Source organism: Megalobrama amblycephala, linkage group LG15 (assembly GCF_018812025.1).
Source record: "Megalobrama amblycephala isolate DHTTF-2021 linkage group LG15, ASM1881202v1, whole genome shotgun sequence".
In the NCBI taxonomy this organism is placed as follows: Eukaryota; Metazoa; Chordata; class Actinopteri; order Cypriniformes; family Xenocyprididae; genus Megalobrama; species Megalobrama amblycephala.
Window position 1 is genome coordinate 33,705,906 of NC_063058.1, and position 18,783 is coordinate 33,724,688.

At 36.2% G+C, this 18,783-nt stretch overlaps 1 protein-coding gene across 2 annotated transcripts in view; it reads left to right on the forward strand.

Moving 5' to 3' along the window:
• The window catches only part of pparab (peroxisome proliferator-activated receptor alpha b), a 36,750-nt gene extending 23,310 nt beyond the window's left edge, over positions 1 to 13,440 (forward strand). For both annotated transcript variants that reach the window (XM_048158020.1, XM_048158021.1), the window contains 5 exons: positions 406 to 544; positions 4,542 to 4,741; positions 9,152 to 9,361; positions 9,473 to 9,716; positions 10,980 to 13,440. In XM_048158020.1, the coding sequence (XP_048013977.1) occupies positions 406 to 544; positions 4,542 to 4,741; positions 9,152 to 9,361; positions 9,473 to 9,716; positions 10,980 to 11,224 (1,038 nt within the window). In that variant the 3' untranslated portion in view covers positions 11,225 to 13,440. The remainder of the gene's footprint in view (positions 1 to 405; positions 545 to 4,541; positions 4,742 to 9,151; positions 9,362 to 9,472; positions 9,717 to 10,979) is intronic.
• Positions 13,441 to 18,783: the final 5,343 nt, after the last annotated feature.

Here is an 18,783-nt window from a genome sequence, read left to right on the forward strand (position 1 = left end):
CTGTTGATCATACGGTTGTGTTCCTCATGGGTATGATTATCAACCTTATTCCTATTTTAAATCTCTGTCACCATGCCTGGAAGGCAGAAGCTGTGTTTCCAAGAGAGGAAACCCCGACGGATCCAAGGACAAATGAGGACAAACACTACCTTCGAATGTACTGCCAGGCTATTTCGAGAAGTGCCTGGTTTAGATTGTGTACATAATTTTCTGGCCCGTTTAATAGTGAGATATGAACTTAAAATAGAATGAGTCGTCTTTAAAGTGTACAGTACAGAACAGGACAGATATTTAAAACAAGCGATGACCTTACGTTGATCCGTGTCGGTTTGTAAATGCTTGAGAATATGTGCCATTGGTGTTTTTCTTAAATGAAACTGGATTTCTGTTTCTACCACATTGTAGGGTTTTTTCCGCCGGACCATTCGCCTCAAACTGGAGTACGACAAGTGTGAACGCCGCTGTAAGATCCAAAAGAGGAACCGAAACAAGTGCCAATACTGTCGCTTTCAGAAGTGCCTGTCTGTGGGCATGTCCCACAATGGTGAGTGTGACAAAATCTCAAACACAAAGCCCTATTTTTATAGTAATAGTTTCTCATGGAAACCAGTACAATACTGGCCGGTTGGAAGGACACATTTAAATTAAACTGTTCCTTTAAATGATCTTCCTCAAGGTTAACGTGATATTCCACTAGTGTTCTGGATAATCTTTGACTAAATGAGTTAACTTGAGAGCGTTCGGTTGTCTTTGTCCTTGAGATATCAGTGCATTGTTGCATTGTATTGTTTTCAGTCTGGAGTCAAAGGTCATCTTTTATGAGGCCCGCTAACACGTCCAGCCATGCTGAACCCCTCATCTTGCGCAGACTTTATGACCAGTGAAGGCATGTGCTGAAATCGTGCTATGGTCAAAGTCCGTAATCTGAACCGTGGACACTTGAAAACATACAGCGAGGCATGGTCACCCTAACCCCATTCCTCGCATCGATGTAGGTTAGATGCTAAAATTACCAGCTTTTATGTTTTGTTTTTTTTGTTTTTTTTTGGTCCTTTTGATAGAAATACTAACTATAAACTGTGTTGGAATAGAGACTTGTGTTACTAAAGAAACAGATATTGGTTTTTACATTCTTTTCATTATTAAAGCAGTTTATCTTTCATGTCGTAAGCTGATCTAAGCATATGTGCCATTGGACGTTTACTTTAGAATAGGCATCTGCTTGAGACTTGCTCATCCATGTGAAAGTTAAAACCAGCACTCCTCGCCACTCCCTTCATCCTGTCATCTCCAGACGCTGGAGTATTAGACCTAATCAGCATATAGTGCTTTGTTAAAGTGATAGTTCACAGAAAAATGAAAGTTCTGTCATCATTTATTCACTCTCATGTCGTGCCTTTTTATATCGGGTACTGCAGCAGTTCAAAAATGACCAAAAATCAACATAAAAGTACAGTGATAGTAGTTCATATGACTCGTGAAGTCTTCTAAAATTTGATGATGATGAACAGGCCAAAAGATACATTACTGATCAATTATTCAACTTTTGTTCATGAAGGATGCATTTAATTGATCAAAAGTCATAGTAGAGACGTTTATAGTGTTAGAAAAGATTACTGTTTCAAATGCTGTTCTTTACAACTTTATATTCATCAAGGAATCCTGATTTTAAAAAAAAGTTTCATGGTTTCCACAAAAATGTGAAGCAGCAAAACTGTTTTCAACATTGCTAAAATCAGCAAATCAGCATATTAGAATGATTTCTGAAGGATCATGTGACTGAAGACTGGAGTAATGATGATGAAAATTCAGCTTTGATCACAGAAATAAATTATATTTTACAATATAATCACATAGAAAACAGTTATTTTAAATGGTAATAATATTTCAGAATTTTTACTGTATTTTTGATCAAATAAATGCAGACTTGGTGAGCAGAAGAGACTTCTTTCACTAAGTTCTGTGGTTTTGTTGTCCACGTTCAATACACACAAACACACATATAACAGTTTGATTGCTGGACTTTTTTCGGTAAATGTCCCTCACAGTCTCAAAAATCAATTGCAAGAAGAGCGTCTGACAGTATTCTGAATAGGGTTGTCAAGGTTGTACCGAAATGTTAAAAATGTGACTATGGACAACTTAAACACCTCTGATTGGCCATTGGGTTCACATACTCAACAGATACTCCTGCTTTCAAACGCTCCTGTGTGTATCTGTGAAAGCGCACTGTGAAGACCGTCAAATGTTTCTATTTACAACATGTTTTTGAAGTGTTGATCATTGTAGCCAATCACAAACATATCTGTTGAGCACGTGAACACAGTGGCCAATCAGAGGTGTTTAAGAATCTGCTCAAAATGCTAGGGGGAAATGCAGGAATAGTCATATTTTTAAAATTTCAGTACCGACTTGGTACCGAAGTCTGCACTTTTGACAACACTAATTCTTGAATGGATCACCTGATTTACAGGCAGGGACTGTAAGCTTATTAGCTGTTGGGGATTGTGGCGTCTGTGTTAGGATTGCATTTCAAGATGTCCGCATTTGAGTGCACCATATTCTACTGACAGTACAGACAGTTAGACTAGAAACCACCTCGCAACTATCCAAAACACCCTAGTTTCTAAACCACTGAAAAGATGTTCAACACCATAATGCCTACTGCTGCTCTGCCTGTCCAATGACACCATGAAACACCATTTGAACACGGGCCAGATTGAAACTCGTGTTACCCAATTCCTCTGGGCGAGTTTCTAATGCACCAGACATCCAGATCTGACAGAATTTGTACACAGTGGCCTTGGATTTCAGCAAATATTAATCATCCGTGATCCGTGTGGTTGTTTTGCAAGAGAATCCACAGAGTGAAGGTTTACAGCCGTTTGGAACAAATGCCATCATCTGAACTTTTACAGGTTGTGAAAAGAAGATGCTGTACATCTGATATTGTATTGTCCTTGTGAAACACAACATTGTGATAATTAATTAGCTTGACAAGTTCAGAAAGTATTGAAACAGAAAGTTGGGTCTGTTAAATAATAATTATTATTATTATAATTACAATAATATTATTAATATGTTATTGTTATTATTATTATTGTTTTTTTATTATTTTATGTTATTTTATTATTTTTTATTTTAATTGTATATACTTTTATTTTTTCAAAGTACTGAAACATGAAGTTAATCACATCTAACATAAAAGTTTATATATATACTCAGCAAAAAAAGAAACGTCCTCTGACTTTCAACTGTTTTTACTTTCAGTAAACTTAATGTGTAAATATTTGTATGAACAGCTGATCAGCTGTCCTTCCTGTCTCCCTGTAGCGCTGTCTCAGGCGTCTCACAGTGCGGACATGGCAATTTATTGCCCTATAGCCACATCAGCAGTCCTCATGCCTCCCTGCAGCATGCCTAATGCACGTTCACGCAGATGAGCAGGGACCCTGGGCATCTTTCTTTGGGTGTTTTTCACAGTCGGTAGACAAGTCTCTTTAGTGTCCTGCGTTTTTAGAACTGTGACCTTAAATGCCTACTTTTTGTAAGCTGTTAAGGTCTTAACGACCATTCCAGAGGTGCATGTTAATTAATTGATTATGGTTAATTGAACATGCATGGAAAACATTGTTTAAACCCTTTACAATGAAGATCTGTAAAGTTATTTGGATTTTTACAACATTATTGTCCTGAAAAAAGGGACGTTTCTTTTTTTGCTGAGTGTATATATATATATATATATATATATATATATATATATATATATATATATATATATATATATATATATATATATATATATACAAACACACACATATTATATATTTACAAACTTATATGTTAGATGCAATTAAACACGACTATATAAACACAAAACTATATATATAGTAAAATAGAATAAAAATTAAATAATAATTTATATATATATATATATATATATATATATATATATATATATATATAAATTATTATTATTTAATTTTTATTCTATTTTACTATTTATTTTTATTTTATACATTTTATTAAATTTTAATCTTTCAAAGTATTGAAACGCGTTGTTGGGGTGGTACATAACTATATCTAAGGGCTTGTCCTCATATATATATATTTTTATATTTATTTTTATTTTTTTATTTGGTTGTTTTGCAAGAGAATCCGCAGAGTGAAGGTTTATAGACACAATTTCAATCTGTTTTTTTGTTATCCTCAATTGCATCAAATGAACAATAGGGATATTGAACGAAAACTTGCTGAACATTGTGCCAAGTAAGTCACACAGCAGTAGGCCTAGCAGTCAGGCAAAGAGTACTTTTATGTGATTTGCACTCTTGGAAGCCTGTCAAGAACTAACCACAAATGATCACGTCACATTACATCCACATATTACTGCAGAACCTTCACAAGAAACAGTTGTGAAGCATGTCAGATATCGGCTTTATTCCAAAACATAGTGAGCTTCCTACAGAGGGAGCATCAGTTCTTACATGGGATGCTTGTTTGGGTGTTATCTATAACTTACCTTTCAATCCCTCGAACAGCCATCCGCTTTGGGCGAATGCCACAGTCGGAGAAGCTGAGGTTAAAGGCGGAGATCCTAACAGGGGAGCGAGATGTCGAGGACCCGCAGCTTGCCGATCAGAAAACCCTGGCCAAGCAGATCTACGAGGCCTACATGAAGAACTTCAACATGAACAAATGCAAAGCACGGACCATCCTGACGGGCAAGACGAGCACGCCGGTAAGAGAATTCAGCCATATGTAAGTAATCCTAGCAACAGGGACGTGCACAGGCATATTGAAGGGCAGTGGCCCAAACCAAAAAAAGGGCACTGAGGGGAGATCGATCGGCCGAAATCACATTCAGTGGGTACCCATTCAGAACACCTTTAGCAACACCTTAACAACCCAGAACACCCTAGGTACTACCTATCAACCATCCAGAACACCTTAGTAACGCCCTAACAACCCAGAATACCCTAGGTACAACCAAGCACTCATTCAGTACACCTTACCAATGCCCTAACAACCCAGAACACACTAGGTACTACCTATCAACCATCCAAAACACCTTAGCAACTCCCTAACAACCCAGAACACCCCAGGTACTACCTATCAACCATCCAAAACACCTTAGCAACTCCCTAACAACCCAGAATACCCTAGGTACAACCAAGCACTCATTCAGTACACCTTACCAATGCCCTAACAACCCAGAACACACTAGGTACTAACTATCAACCATCCAAAACACCTTAGCAACTCCCTAACAACCCAGAACACCCTAGGTACTACCTATCAACCATCCAGAACACCTTAGTAACGCCCTAACAACCCAGAACACCCTAGGTACTACGGCTGTCAAACGATTAATCGCGATTAATCGCATACAAAATAAAAGTTTGAGTTTGCCTAATATATGTGTGAGTACTGTGTGTAATTATGTATATATAAATACAAACACATTCATGTATATATTTGAGAAATATTTACAAGTATATGTATTTATTTATATTTTTATATAATTTATATTATATATAAATACAAATATTTTGTTCATAAATAAGATATTTCTCTTAACTATATACATTAATTTGTTTATGTATATAGTCTGTTTATGTATATAATCAAGCGATTAATCGTTTGACAGCCCTACTAGGTACTACCAAACACTCATTCAGAACACCTTACCAATGCCCTAATAACCCAGAACACACTAGGTACTACCTATCAACCATCCAAAACACCTTAGCAATGCCCTAACAACCCAAAACACCCTAGGTACTACCAAACACTCATTCAGAACACCTTAGCAAAGCCCTAAAAACCCAGAACACCCTAAACACTACCTAACAACCATCCAGAACACCTTAGCAATGCCCTAACAACCCAGAACACCCTAGGTCCTACCAAGCACTCATTCATAACACCTTAGCAATGCCCTAACAACCCAGAACACCCTAGGTACTGCCAAGCACTCATTCATAACACCTTAGCAATGCCCTAACAACCCAGAACACCCTAGGTACTACCAAGCACTCATTCATAACACCTTAGCAATGCCCTAACAACCCAGAACACCCTAGGTACTACTTATCAACCATCCAGAACACCTTAGCAACACTCTAGGTATTACCAAATACTCATTCAGAACACCTTAGCAATGCCCTAACAACCCAGAACACCCTAGGTACTACCAAGCACTCATTCAGAACACCTTAGCAATGCCCTAACAACCAAGAACACCCTAGGTACTACCAAGCTCTCATTCAGAACACCTTAGCAATGCCCTAACAACCCAGAACACCCTAGGTACTACCTATCAACCATCCAGAACACCTTAGCAACACTCTAGGTATTACCTAATACTCATTCAGAACACCTTAGCAACGCCTAACAACCTAGAACACCCTAGATACTAGCAACCATCCAGAAAACCTTAGCAATGCCCTAACAACAGCATAGCAATATCCTAGCAGCCACTCAGACCACCTTAGCAACACCCTATCATCCATTCAGAACACTTTAGCAACACACTAGCAACCGCTCAAATCACCTTAGCAATGGCCTAGCAGCCACCAAGTGCCCTAGCAACAACATAACAATGCCCTAATAACCACCCAGAACACCTCAACAATGGCCTAGCAACAGCACAGAACACCTTAGCAATGGCCTAGTAACAACACAGACCCCATTAGCAATATCATAGCGACCATTCAGAACACTTTAGCAACACCCTAGCAACCCTTTAATTCACCTTAGCAATGGCCTAGCAACCACCCAGAACACCTCAACAATGACCAAGCAACAACACAGAACACTTTTGCAACCACATAGCCTAGGAACCACACAGAACACCTTAGCAATGGCCTAGTAACAGCCCAGACCACCTTAACAACACCCTAGGAACAACACAGAACACCTTTGCAACCACATAGCCTAGTAACCACACAGAACACCTTAGCAATGGTCTAGCAACCACCCATTGCCCTAAAAACAACATAGCAATGGCCTAGTAACCACCCAGAACACCTAACAATGCCCTAAGAACAACACAGAACACTTTTGCAACCACATAGCTTAGTAACCACCCAGAACACCTCAACAATTACCTAGCAAAACACAGAACACCTTTGCAACCACATAGCCGAGTAAACACCCAGAACACCTTAACAATGGCCTAGCAACCACCCAATGCCCTAGCAACACCTTAGCAACAACCTAGCAACAACCCAGAACACCTTTGAAACCACATAACAATGACCTAACAACCCCTCAAAACACCTTAGCAACACCATAGCAACAACTTAGAACACCTTAGCAACCAGTCTATGTTAGATGTTGTTTGTCTGTCTGTATAACCTTTTAAAACTATTTTAACCAGTGTAAGCACATGCACCATGCAGTGGTCAGTGCATGTGCTTACATAAGGCCAGTTTTGTTCACTCCTGTCTCTCTCTACACCTTCTTATAAAGCCCAAAGCCCATCATTAATATTGATCTCTTATAATGAAGAAGATTTAGGGTCATGGGACAGGGCTTTGTAGTTGACTTCGTTGCACTGAATCCTGACTGGGTGTGGATACATGTCAGTATAAGGATGGGTTCCACCTCAGACGTGTTTCCCCTCATGCATCTGTAACACTAGCTTGATTGTTGGTTCTGCTCTTCGCCCTGAGCTCCGCAGGACACAGGCCAGCTGTTGGGAGTGAGAGCAGCTGAATTAAGATGAGTCTTTCATCTCTCACAGTATGCTTGTTCTCTCACGGCCCTGCAAACGAGCCTCTCGGGGGGTCATGTTGACCTCTTATGGAGGCGGGGAGTGGCTTAAGTTTTAGCCCTGTCTGGAACAAATGTCATCATCTGAAATTTTTCAGGTTGTGAAAGGAAGATGCTGTACATCTGATATTATATTGTCCTTGTAAAACACAATTACATAGTGACACAATTAGTTGGCTTGACAAGTTTAGAAAGTATTCAAACAGTAAGCTGGGTCTGTTACATATACAGATACACATAATAATAATAATGTTATTGCTATATATTTTTTATAGTTTTTGTTATTTTAGTACTTAGTTTTTATTTTAATTTTATTAGATTTTATTATTTAATTTAAAGTATTAAAACATGAAGTTGGGACTGTTAGACACATAATAAATAATAATAAAAAATAATAATAATACGTTATTGTTATCTTATCATTTTTTATTATTTTAAATTTTATTTTATTACTTATTTTTTATTATCATTTTATTTTTTCAAAGTACTAAAACATGAAGTTGGGTCTGTTATTATATTATATACACATTTACAAACTTTTCTGTTAGATGCGATTAATCGCAATTAATCGATTTGACTACACACACACACACACACACACACACACACACACTAGTGTTGTCAAATTAATTAATCACGATTAATATAAACTTTAATGGTTGGATGTGATTAATCATGATTAATCGTTTTGACTATAAGTGCTGTCAAAGTGAATAATTGCGATTAATACAAACTTTTATGATTAGATGTGATTAATCGGTTTGTCAGCACTAATATATAGTCAAATCGATTAATCGTGATTAATATGAACTTTTATGGTTGGATGAGATTAATCACGATTAATCGATTTGACTATATATTAACGCTGTCAAATTGAATAATCACGATTAATATGAACTTTTATGATTAGATGCGATTAATCGGTTTGTCAGCACTAATATATAGTCAAATCGATTAATCGTGATTAATATGAACTTTTATGGTTGGATGAGATTAATCACGATTAATCGATTTGACTATATATTAACGCTGTCAAATTGAATAATCACGATTAATATGAACTTTTATGATTAGATGCGATTAATCGGTTTGTCAGCACTAATATATAGTCAAATCGATTAATCGTTATTAATATAAACTTTTATGATTAGATGCATTTAATTGTGATTAATCGATTTGAAAGTATTGAAACAAAATGTTAGGGCAGGACATCATTCTATATTAGGGCTTGTCCATATATATATTTTTTATTTATTTATTTATTTATTTTTATTGAATATAATTTTTCAGTGCACATTTGCCACCTTGGCACAAAGAGCTATACAGCTTATTCTTAATTTGATCTCTGTGCTTCATTCGCTTTGTTTTGTAGCCTTTTGTGATCCATGACATGGAGACGCTGCAGCTGGCCGAACAGACTTTAGTGGCCAAGTTGGTGGGCTCTTCTGGAGGGCTGCTGAATAAGGACGCTGAGGTTCGGATATTTCATTGCTGCCAGTGCACCTCGGTTGAGACGGTGACTGAGCTGACGGAGTTTGCCAAGTCCGTGCCAGGCTTCTCAAACCTGGACTTAAACGACCAGGTTAGTGCGCCACATCCTGTAAACTCTTTAAGCTTTGTGAAAATGATTTGTCAGCCAGATCTTCAAATATGCACATTGTATAAACACTGAATGCAGTCTGTTCTCCAACAGGTGACGTTATTAAAGTATGGCGTCCATGAGGCGCTCTTTGCCATGTTGGCGTCATGCATGAATAAAGACGGTCTGCTGGTCGCGTACGGTAGCGGCTTCATCACCAGAGAGTTTCTGAAGAGCTTACGACGACCATTCAGCGAGATGATGGAGCCCAAGTTTCAGTTTGCGATGAAGTTCAACTCCCTCGAACTGGACGATAGTGACCTCGCACTGTTTGTTGCTGCCATCATCTGCTGTGGAGGTATATTGGGTCTAAATAAAATATTATATATATATAATATGTATAAGAGAGAATTGAATTTTAAAAAATCAAATCAGAATCGCTGAAAAGTTATTTTTACTTAAGTTTTTACTAAAAATTATATTTACTTAAGTTTTCAAGAATTGATTCAGAATCGCTGAAGAGTGTTTCGAATTTTTAACAATTATATTTGCTAAAGTTTTCAAGAATCGATTCAGAATCGCTGAAGAGAGAATTGAATTTTAAAAAATTTTATTTATTGAATTTTAAAAAATCAATTCAGAATCGCTGAAGAGAGAATTGAATTTTAAAAAATTATATTTACTTAAGTTTTCAAGAATTGATTCAGAATCGCTGAAGAGTGATTCGAATTTTTAACAATTATATTTGCTAAAGTTTTCAAGAATCGATTCAGAATCACTGAAGAGAGAACTGTATTTTAAAAAACTGTATTTATTGAATTTTAAAAAATCAATTCAGAATCGCTGAAAAGAGAATTGAATTTTAAAAAATTATATTTACTTAAGTTTTGAAGAATTGATTCAGAATCGCTGAAGAGCGATTCGAATTTTTAACAATTATATTTGCTAAAGTTTTCAAGAATCGATTCAGAATCGCTGAAGCAAGAATTGAATTTTTAAAAATTGTATTTATTGAAGTTTTCAAGAATTGATTCAGAATTGCTGAAGAGAGAATTGAATTTTAAAAAATTGTATATTGAATTTTAAAAAATCAATTCAGAATCGCTGAAGAGAGAATTGAATTTTAAAAAATTATATTTACTTAAGTTTTCAAGAATTGATTCAGAATCGCTGAAGAGTGATTCGAATTTTTAACAATTATATTTGCTAATGTTTTCAAGAATCGATTCAGAATTGCTGAAGAGAGAATTGAATTTAAAAAAATTGTATTTATTGAAGTTTTCAAGAATTGATTCAGAATTGCTGAAGAGAAAATTGAATTTAAATATTTTATTTTTGCTAAGTTTTCAGAATCGCTGAAGAGAGAATCAAATGATAAATCTTTATATTTCTTGAAATTTTCAAGAATTGATTCAGAATCGCTGAAGAGAATTGAATTTTAAAATTTTTTATTTTATGAAGTTTTCAAGAATTGATTGAGAAACGCTGAAGATACAATCAAATTTAAATATTTTATATTTGCTGCAGTTTTTGAGAATCGATTCAGAATCGCTGAAGAGGGAATCAAATGTCTCCAAAAGATGTGCATTTGCTTTAATGCTTCACTAAATTTGTCTTCCAGATCGGCCAGGCCTGGTGAACGTCCCACACATCGAGCGAATGCAGGAGAACATCGTCAATGTGCTTCATCTGCATCTTAAGAGCAACCACCCGGATCACGGTTTCCTCTTCCCCAAACTCCTCCAGAAACTAGTGGACCTGCGGCAGCTGGTGACGGAGCACGCTCAGTTAGTGCAGGAAATCAAAAAGACGGAAGACACTTCGCTGCATCCCTTACTGCAGGAGATTTACAGAGACATGTACTGAGTCGGGTTTCTCAAGACGGCTCGTTCGTCCAGCTGACTTCTAGATGAGCGCGGAGAGGGCCGTTTCTCTCAGGGGCCCTCATCTACCACTATTTCCGGGATTTCTGGATGAAAACGCCATCGGTTAGATGCGCGGAAAGGGCTCTTCATTATCGTTGAGTTAAACAATGGTTTCTGCGGTTGTTGGTTTAAAGAGAAAATCAATGCAATGCCAACTAAAATGCATCCTGTGGTTATATGGACTTTTTTGGGGAAATTTTATAAACACTTACTGGTCTCTCAGGCCAGAAACCCTAAAATCCAACTTATTCATACAGCAATATCCTTTTTTTATACAGTTACTTTTTTGAATAGTGTACACTTCAGTAAAACCACCCAAGTGACTTCCACCTACCGTAACTAGTGAAACTGACCGTTTTGTAACGCTATAGGGACTTTGCTTCATGATTAACGGTGTTTCTTTTGATCATGCTAACATTAAGCACCGAGCGAATGAAAATACGACTCTATCTTGAACAGTTTCCAGCCTTTGAATTCCACCATTTGCAAATGTTCAGTGCTGCGGTAAAACTTGATATTTGTAGACGATCATGATAAACGTGAATTATTTATTGCTTTATCGTTCACGCTTGACTTCAACACAATATTACGCTTCAGTTTGACCAGTGAAGACACTTAGACATCTCCAAGCATCCATCAGTGCAGCTTACAAGTTTTAGATGCCCAAATACAAAGCAGATCGATACCTCACGACCGATGCCTTCTGACAGAGCACACGCGCTCCACTCAATAGGTAGTGCTGTTTTACTGTAATCTAGTGTTTCAAGGGCTGAAAGAAATGAAAATGAGGCCCGTTACAGCATTCATACTTCAAACATCATCAACACTGCGAGTTTCAGCACTGAGTGTGTTTTTGCAGCATGTTGATTTATTGCAATGTTGACTTTAATGAAGCAACATGCAATATTCAAGTGAACGACACACCAATTCTTTGAACATGGTTGCATTTTAAATGCAGTGATGGACATTTTTGATTCTATGTAGATTAATTACCATTGGCATGTGAATGTGACGTCCCTACTCAGGTAAATTAGATGTAATGACTATAAAGTTTGTGTTAGTTCTCAAAGGGCCCATAGCTGATAACCGTTTTATAATATATGGCCGTTATTAAAGGAAACACTCAATGCAGTAACCCAGAAACACTTTATTTTCTGTATAGATCTGCATTTGCACTGTTCCTGAAACTTCACACATTGATTTAATTTCCTTCCTGTCTGAATTCTTTTCATACCATTTGTCTGTCTGTCCCTCCAGCAGTCCGTCGCTCTTCTCCGTTCTTGTCACTTTCTCAGAGAACCGCAGTGCCTCGTCTCATCTTCGTAGTGAAGAACTCATTCTACAGCAACTTTTTTCCTCCCTATATGAACCAGAAAGAGAAGCTAAAATATGTCCGTGTCATACCGTGTCAAACTCTGTGTGCAGTTATCTACGTTAAAAGTTGGGCTGCTCACAAACAAGGTGTTTTTGCATTCCATTCATTGCTGCTTTTCCAGTGTTTTTGTATGTAAACATGCGCTAGACGGACATCTTTGACTTGAGTGTTTAATGCATTTAAAAATGTAGCACTCAAGTTAAAACTTCAAGGTCTTGAGACCTTGGTGTCCATTCCACTGCCCTGCGTCTCACGTTTTTAACCGCAAAAAATGCATTCTGTGTAATCAAGCCCTAACGGTGTGGTCATATTAATGAAATTTTGCAGGGAAAAGAAGATCCGTTGTCTATCGTCAGTAGCATCGCTCACACAGAAGTCACTTTCAAACCAAGCAGATTTCTATTGGTGAAAGTGGCGAATTCACTTAAAAATGAGTGAAATCTGTGAGAGGAACTTTTCTGCCTTCATGTGAAACTCCTCATCACTCAAATGCCTATTGAAATTATTGGATTTCGCCTATGAAATTTCATTGAGCAATGGGTAAATGTAAACCTAGCTTGTTTCCACCACTGAATAAAAAATAAAAATAGTAATTGTGACTTTTTATCTTGCAATACTGACTTTTTTTTTCCTCGGAATTGGGTCAGTCTTTTTTCCTCAGAGTTGGGCTTTATAACTTGCAATTAGAAGTTTATATCTCAGTTGTGAGAAAAGAAGTTAAAATTGTGAGATACAAACTCGCAATTTCAAGAATTTTGAGGAAAAAGTCAATAGCGAGATATTTGAAAAAAATCTAAATTGTGAGAGTCAATTGCGAGATATAAACTCACAATTACTTGAAAAATGTCAAAATTGTGAAAGTCAATTGCGAGATATAAACTAAATTGTAATATAAACTCGCAGTTACTTGAAAAAGTCAAAATTGTGAAAAAAGTCAATTGCGAGATATAAACTAAATTGTAATATAAACTCGCAGTTACTTGAAAAAGTCAAAATTGTGAAAAAAGTCAATTGCGAGATATAAACTAAATTGTAATATAAACTCGCAGTTACTTGAAAAAGTCAAAATTGTGAGGAAAAAGTCAATTGCGAGATATAAACAATTACTTGAAGAAAGTCAAAATTGTGAGGAAAAAAGTTGATTGCGAGATATAAGCTCACAATTACCTGAAAAAAGTCAAAATTTTGAGAAGTTAATTGCAAAATATAAACTCGCAATTACTTGAAAAGTCAAAATCGTGAAAAAAGTCAATTGCGAGATATAAACTAAATTGTAATATAAACTCGCAGTTACTTGAAAAAGTCAGAATTGTGAGGAAAAAGTCAATTGCGAGATATAAACAATTACTTGAAAAAAGTCCAAATTGTGAGAAAAAAAGTAGATTGCGAGATATAAACTCACAATTACCTGAAAAAAGTCAAAAATTTTGAGAAGTTAATTGCAAAATATAAACTCGCAATTACTTGAAAAAAGTCAAAATCGTGAAAAAAGTCAATTGCGAAATATAAACTAAATTGTGAGATATAAACTCGCAATTACCTGAAAAAAGGCGAAATTGTGAGAAAAAAAGTCAATTGCGAGATATAAACTTGCAATTACTCGAAAAAAGTCAAAATTGTGAAAAAAGTCAATTGCGAGATATAAACTAAATTGTAATATAAACTCGCAGTTACTTGAAAAAGTCAGAATTGTGAGAAAAAAGTCAATTGCGAGATATAAACAATTACTTGAAAAAAGTCAAAATTGTGAGGAAAAAGTCCAAATTGTGAGAAAAAAAGTCATTTGCGAGATATAAACTAAATTGTGAGATATAAACTTGCAATTACTTGAAAAAAGTCAAAATCTTGAAAAAAAAAAAGTGAATTGCCAGATATAAACTCGCAATTATCTGAAAAGTCAGAATCGCCAGTTTACATCTCGTAATTCTGAGAAAAAACTTGAGACTTTATAACTCGCATATATCTTTTAAATATTTTTATTTCATGGCAAAAACAAGCTTCTATAGAACACACCTTAAAATTTGTAAGATTAATTTTGTGCTAATGTAAAAAGCCATGTAAGGTTAAAATAAAGCTACGAATTTCCATAAACACAACGCCTACAACATCTTCAGTGATTTTCTTGTGATGACATGGTTTTGTTTTGCACGTCAACAGCTTCACCATTCTGAAGATCAAGCAAAGACGAGATTATATTGTTTCTTTTCACTTCAAAAAATAACTTAAGGTGTGAGAAAAGTCAGTATAATGATTCATCTAAAGAACTTGGAAATACCGTATTGGATTGAGACTTAAGCAATATTTTGAGATGATTCATTTAAAAATCAATGCAATTAAACTGCTGGAGGTCATTGAGTCTCTTGGTTGCTAATCGTTCCACCACTTCTCATCTGCATAAAGTTGAACGCTACTTAACTTTGTTACTTCCTTAACAGTCACCAAAAAAAACATTTGTCATTGATGATTAATGACTTTCATCGTACTGTCGCTTAAATCGCGTCAACCTGAACGACCCGTGTCACATTCAAGCGATGCCAGCTGTGTCCGTGAGCCTGCGCGACTCCTGCTCCCACTGTCCTGCAAATGGATGCACTTAAACTGTAAAGTTATGTTTGTAACTGGAAACGTTGAAGCTTTGTAACCCTGTAAATAGCCGTCGCTTGACCGCGACACTCTGACGGCCCACCGCGGCATTGTCTTGACTTTTGATAAATGCTTTTTAACGGCTCAGATGTTGTACATGCATCTAGGTATTATGCACTACCTAGATTATTGTTGATTGACATTTAGTCTTTTTATACTAAAGCAAAGGTATCTTTATTAATATATATATAGCAGATGTTGTGAAATGAACGAGTTTTATGTAGTGCAATGTAAATATGGGGGGAGATTTGTCATCGAACGACACTTGCATGGGAATTCATGTTGTGATTTCCACATTCCTTTTTCATTCCCGCAGCGTGAGGACCTGTACACTTCGACCCCACATGGAATGATAAACGGAGTGATTATCCCGAACATTTTGTTGTGTTTGTTGGAATTTTACTAATGATAAATCACCAATTTTGTTTGTCATAATTATGATTTAGTATGTCATGGGCTCATTTGAATTGGCCCAGCAAGCAGCCAATAAGTAGTGACATAACAATGTGATAGCTATGCCCTAGCAACCAGTTACATCACCCTAGCAACCACTTACATTGAAAAAAGGTGAGGGGGATACCTTTGGATCAGAACCTCATAGAGACAAGTGGGTGACCTCTTTTGACTCAGACTGACAAGTAGTCTTTATATATCACCATGGAAACTGTCTGGCCATGCCCTAGAAACCATTTAGTGCACCCTAGCAACTGTATAGCAGCATGAAGTAGCCATATCTCAGCACCAGAACATCATAGAGACATGACAGTTGGCTATTTTGATTTGGTCTCATATCTAGTCTATTATTATCACCCTAGTAACTGTCTAGCCACACCCTAGCAACCATTTAGAGCACCCTAGCAACCGTATGGCAGCATGAAGTAGCCATATCTCAGCACCAGAACATCATAGAGACATGACAGTTGGCTATTTTGATTTGGTCTCATATCTAGTCAATTATTATCACCCTAGTAACTGTCTAGCACCACCCTAGCAACCGTATGGCAGCATGAAGTAGCCATATCTCAGCACCAGAACATAATAGAGACATGATGGTTGGGTTTTTTGATTTGGTTAAACATCTAGTCTATTAGTATCACCCTGGTAACTGTCTAGCCACACCCTAGCAATCATTTAGAGCAGTGGTTCCCAAACCTGTCCTGGAGGACCCCCAGCACTACACATTTTGCATGTTTGCCCTTATCTGACACACCTACTTCAGGTCTTACAGTCTCTACTAATGAGCTGATGAGTTGAATCAGATGTGATAGATGAGAGAGACATCCAAAATGTGCAGTGCTGGGGTCCTCCAGGACAGGTTTGGGAACCACTGATTTAGAGGAACCTCACAACCATATTTCAGCACCAGAACACTGTAGATATATAAGAGGGTTGACTCATTATTACATACTACATCCTAATTATGACATACTAAGTCAAAATTATGACATGCGAAGTTTAAATTATGACACTCAGTCAATTATGACATACTGAGTCAAATTTTTAACACACTAAGTCAAATTATGACATAAAATGACATAATTATGACAGAAATTATGACTAAGTTATAATTATTACGCACTTAATCAAATTCACATAAAAAGTCATAATTATGACACAAGTCGAAATTTTGACATACTAAGAAATAATTATTACATAAAAGGTAGAAATTATGACATTCAGTCATATTTATGACACACCAAGTCAAATTATGACCAAAAAGTCATAAATATCACATAATAATTCAAAATTGACAGTCATAATTCTGACATAAAATTACATAATCATGACATTCAAAATTGATAGTTTATTACAATTGATAATTATTAAGGTTCAAGGTTCAAGGTTGTTTTATTTATATAGCACATTTAAAAACAGCAAGCATGGCTGACCAAAGTTCTGAACAATAAGGTGAAGGGAAAAAAAATGGTGTCCAAATTTTGACAAAAATTCATAATTGTGAATTTAAAAAAAACATTGATAGTCATATTTTCGACTTTTTATTTCATAATTTTGAATTATGTCAATTAGGACTTGTGGTGTCAATTTTTTTGTGTCATAATTGTGACTTTTAATCTGATAATTAAGATGTACCAAAGCATGTTTTTTTCTTTTATAACAGAAATGGGCTTCCATAGATATGACCTAAGTGATGATTTATGCCATAAAGCAGGATATTGTAAAGGTCTGATCTCATGAAGATGATTTTTGATCAGCTCTCGGGGTGTTTGAGGTCCTCACATGATGTACTGTACTGTGATCCCTGAGGTCTCAGGTAAAGAATAGAGGTACTGATGATTATGATCATCAACAACTGCCTGTGACACAAATCCAGCCAGATCTCTCTCGTGGCTGCAAGATGCACTCCCTGCTGTCACACTGTCAGGACATTTTCGAAAATTAGTAATTAATACAGTAAAACATGTTTTGTGTGCATCGTTTCGTTTTAAATTCTTGTTTTGTGTGCGCCCAATTATTTTCATACCAGTTCATATGATTTGACATTTAAATGTGATGTTTAAATCCCAACAGAATGGACTGAATTCATCCTCCACCTCATTCACTTGTTAGTACGCTTGTGTTCGGACATTTCTGGTTCATTCATCACACTGGAAATGAAAGTTCAAGCGCATTGCATTGCATTGCATTGCATATGTGTGCTGTTGTATATTTCAAATGTATGCATACTATTTCTGCAGTATACAGTTAGTATGCTATTCAGATTTCTTTCAGGTGCCTTAGATCCAGATTGTAAGAAACTGCATGACATGGGAAAATCTGTAACGGTTTTATTAAGTATCAAATCAAGTGTTATTTCAGGCAAGTTCACAATATTCCCAAGAAGAATTTTGATATTTGCTGATGGAGCACACACATACAAAAAGTATTAAGTTGTTTTCTTTTTTCATTTTGTTCTCTTTTTTTTTTTCCCCCAGATTAAAATGAAATGTTTGTCAGCAACTTTGCTTTTCTATAGAGTGCTTGGTGTTTTTATGTTGAAGGGATTTTAACAATGTCATATCAGGGAATTTTGTCTCGGTCTTCCCCGTTAGTCGCTGTAGCTCAGGTCACGGTAAAGTACTGTTCTGCCTCTGACAGCGTCATTTCTAATAAATGCTTGATTTTAAGGAGCTGGTTGATATACACAGATCTTTATTAGCTGATTATTAATATACTGCTGCTGCGAAAAAGCCTCAGTGGTGATGTTTTTGTTGTACTTTGGCTTAATATAGACAAATGTTTGATAAATGTATATCTAGTCCTGTCTCAAAATAAAATACATCTTTGCAAAACTCAAATGTGACACATTTTATCTTTAATATGCAAAGTCTAAGTAGTTTGTAAAAAGAGTTCACATATTTCATAAATGAAAACAAGTTGTATAGCGCCTTCTAGTGGTGTACATTGTAGAGTCCCAGGTGAAAAAATACTATAGTAATTTATAGTAAATACTATAGTGTTTTTGAACCATACTATAGTAAAGT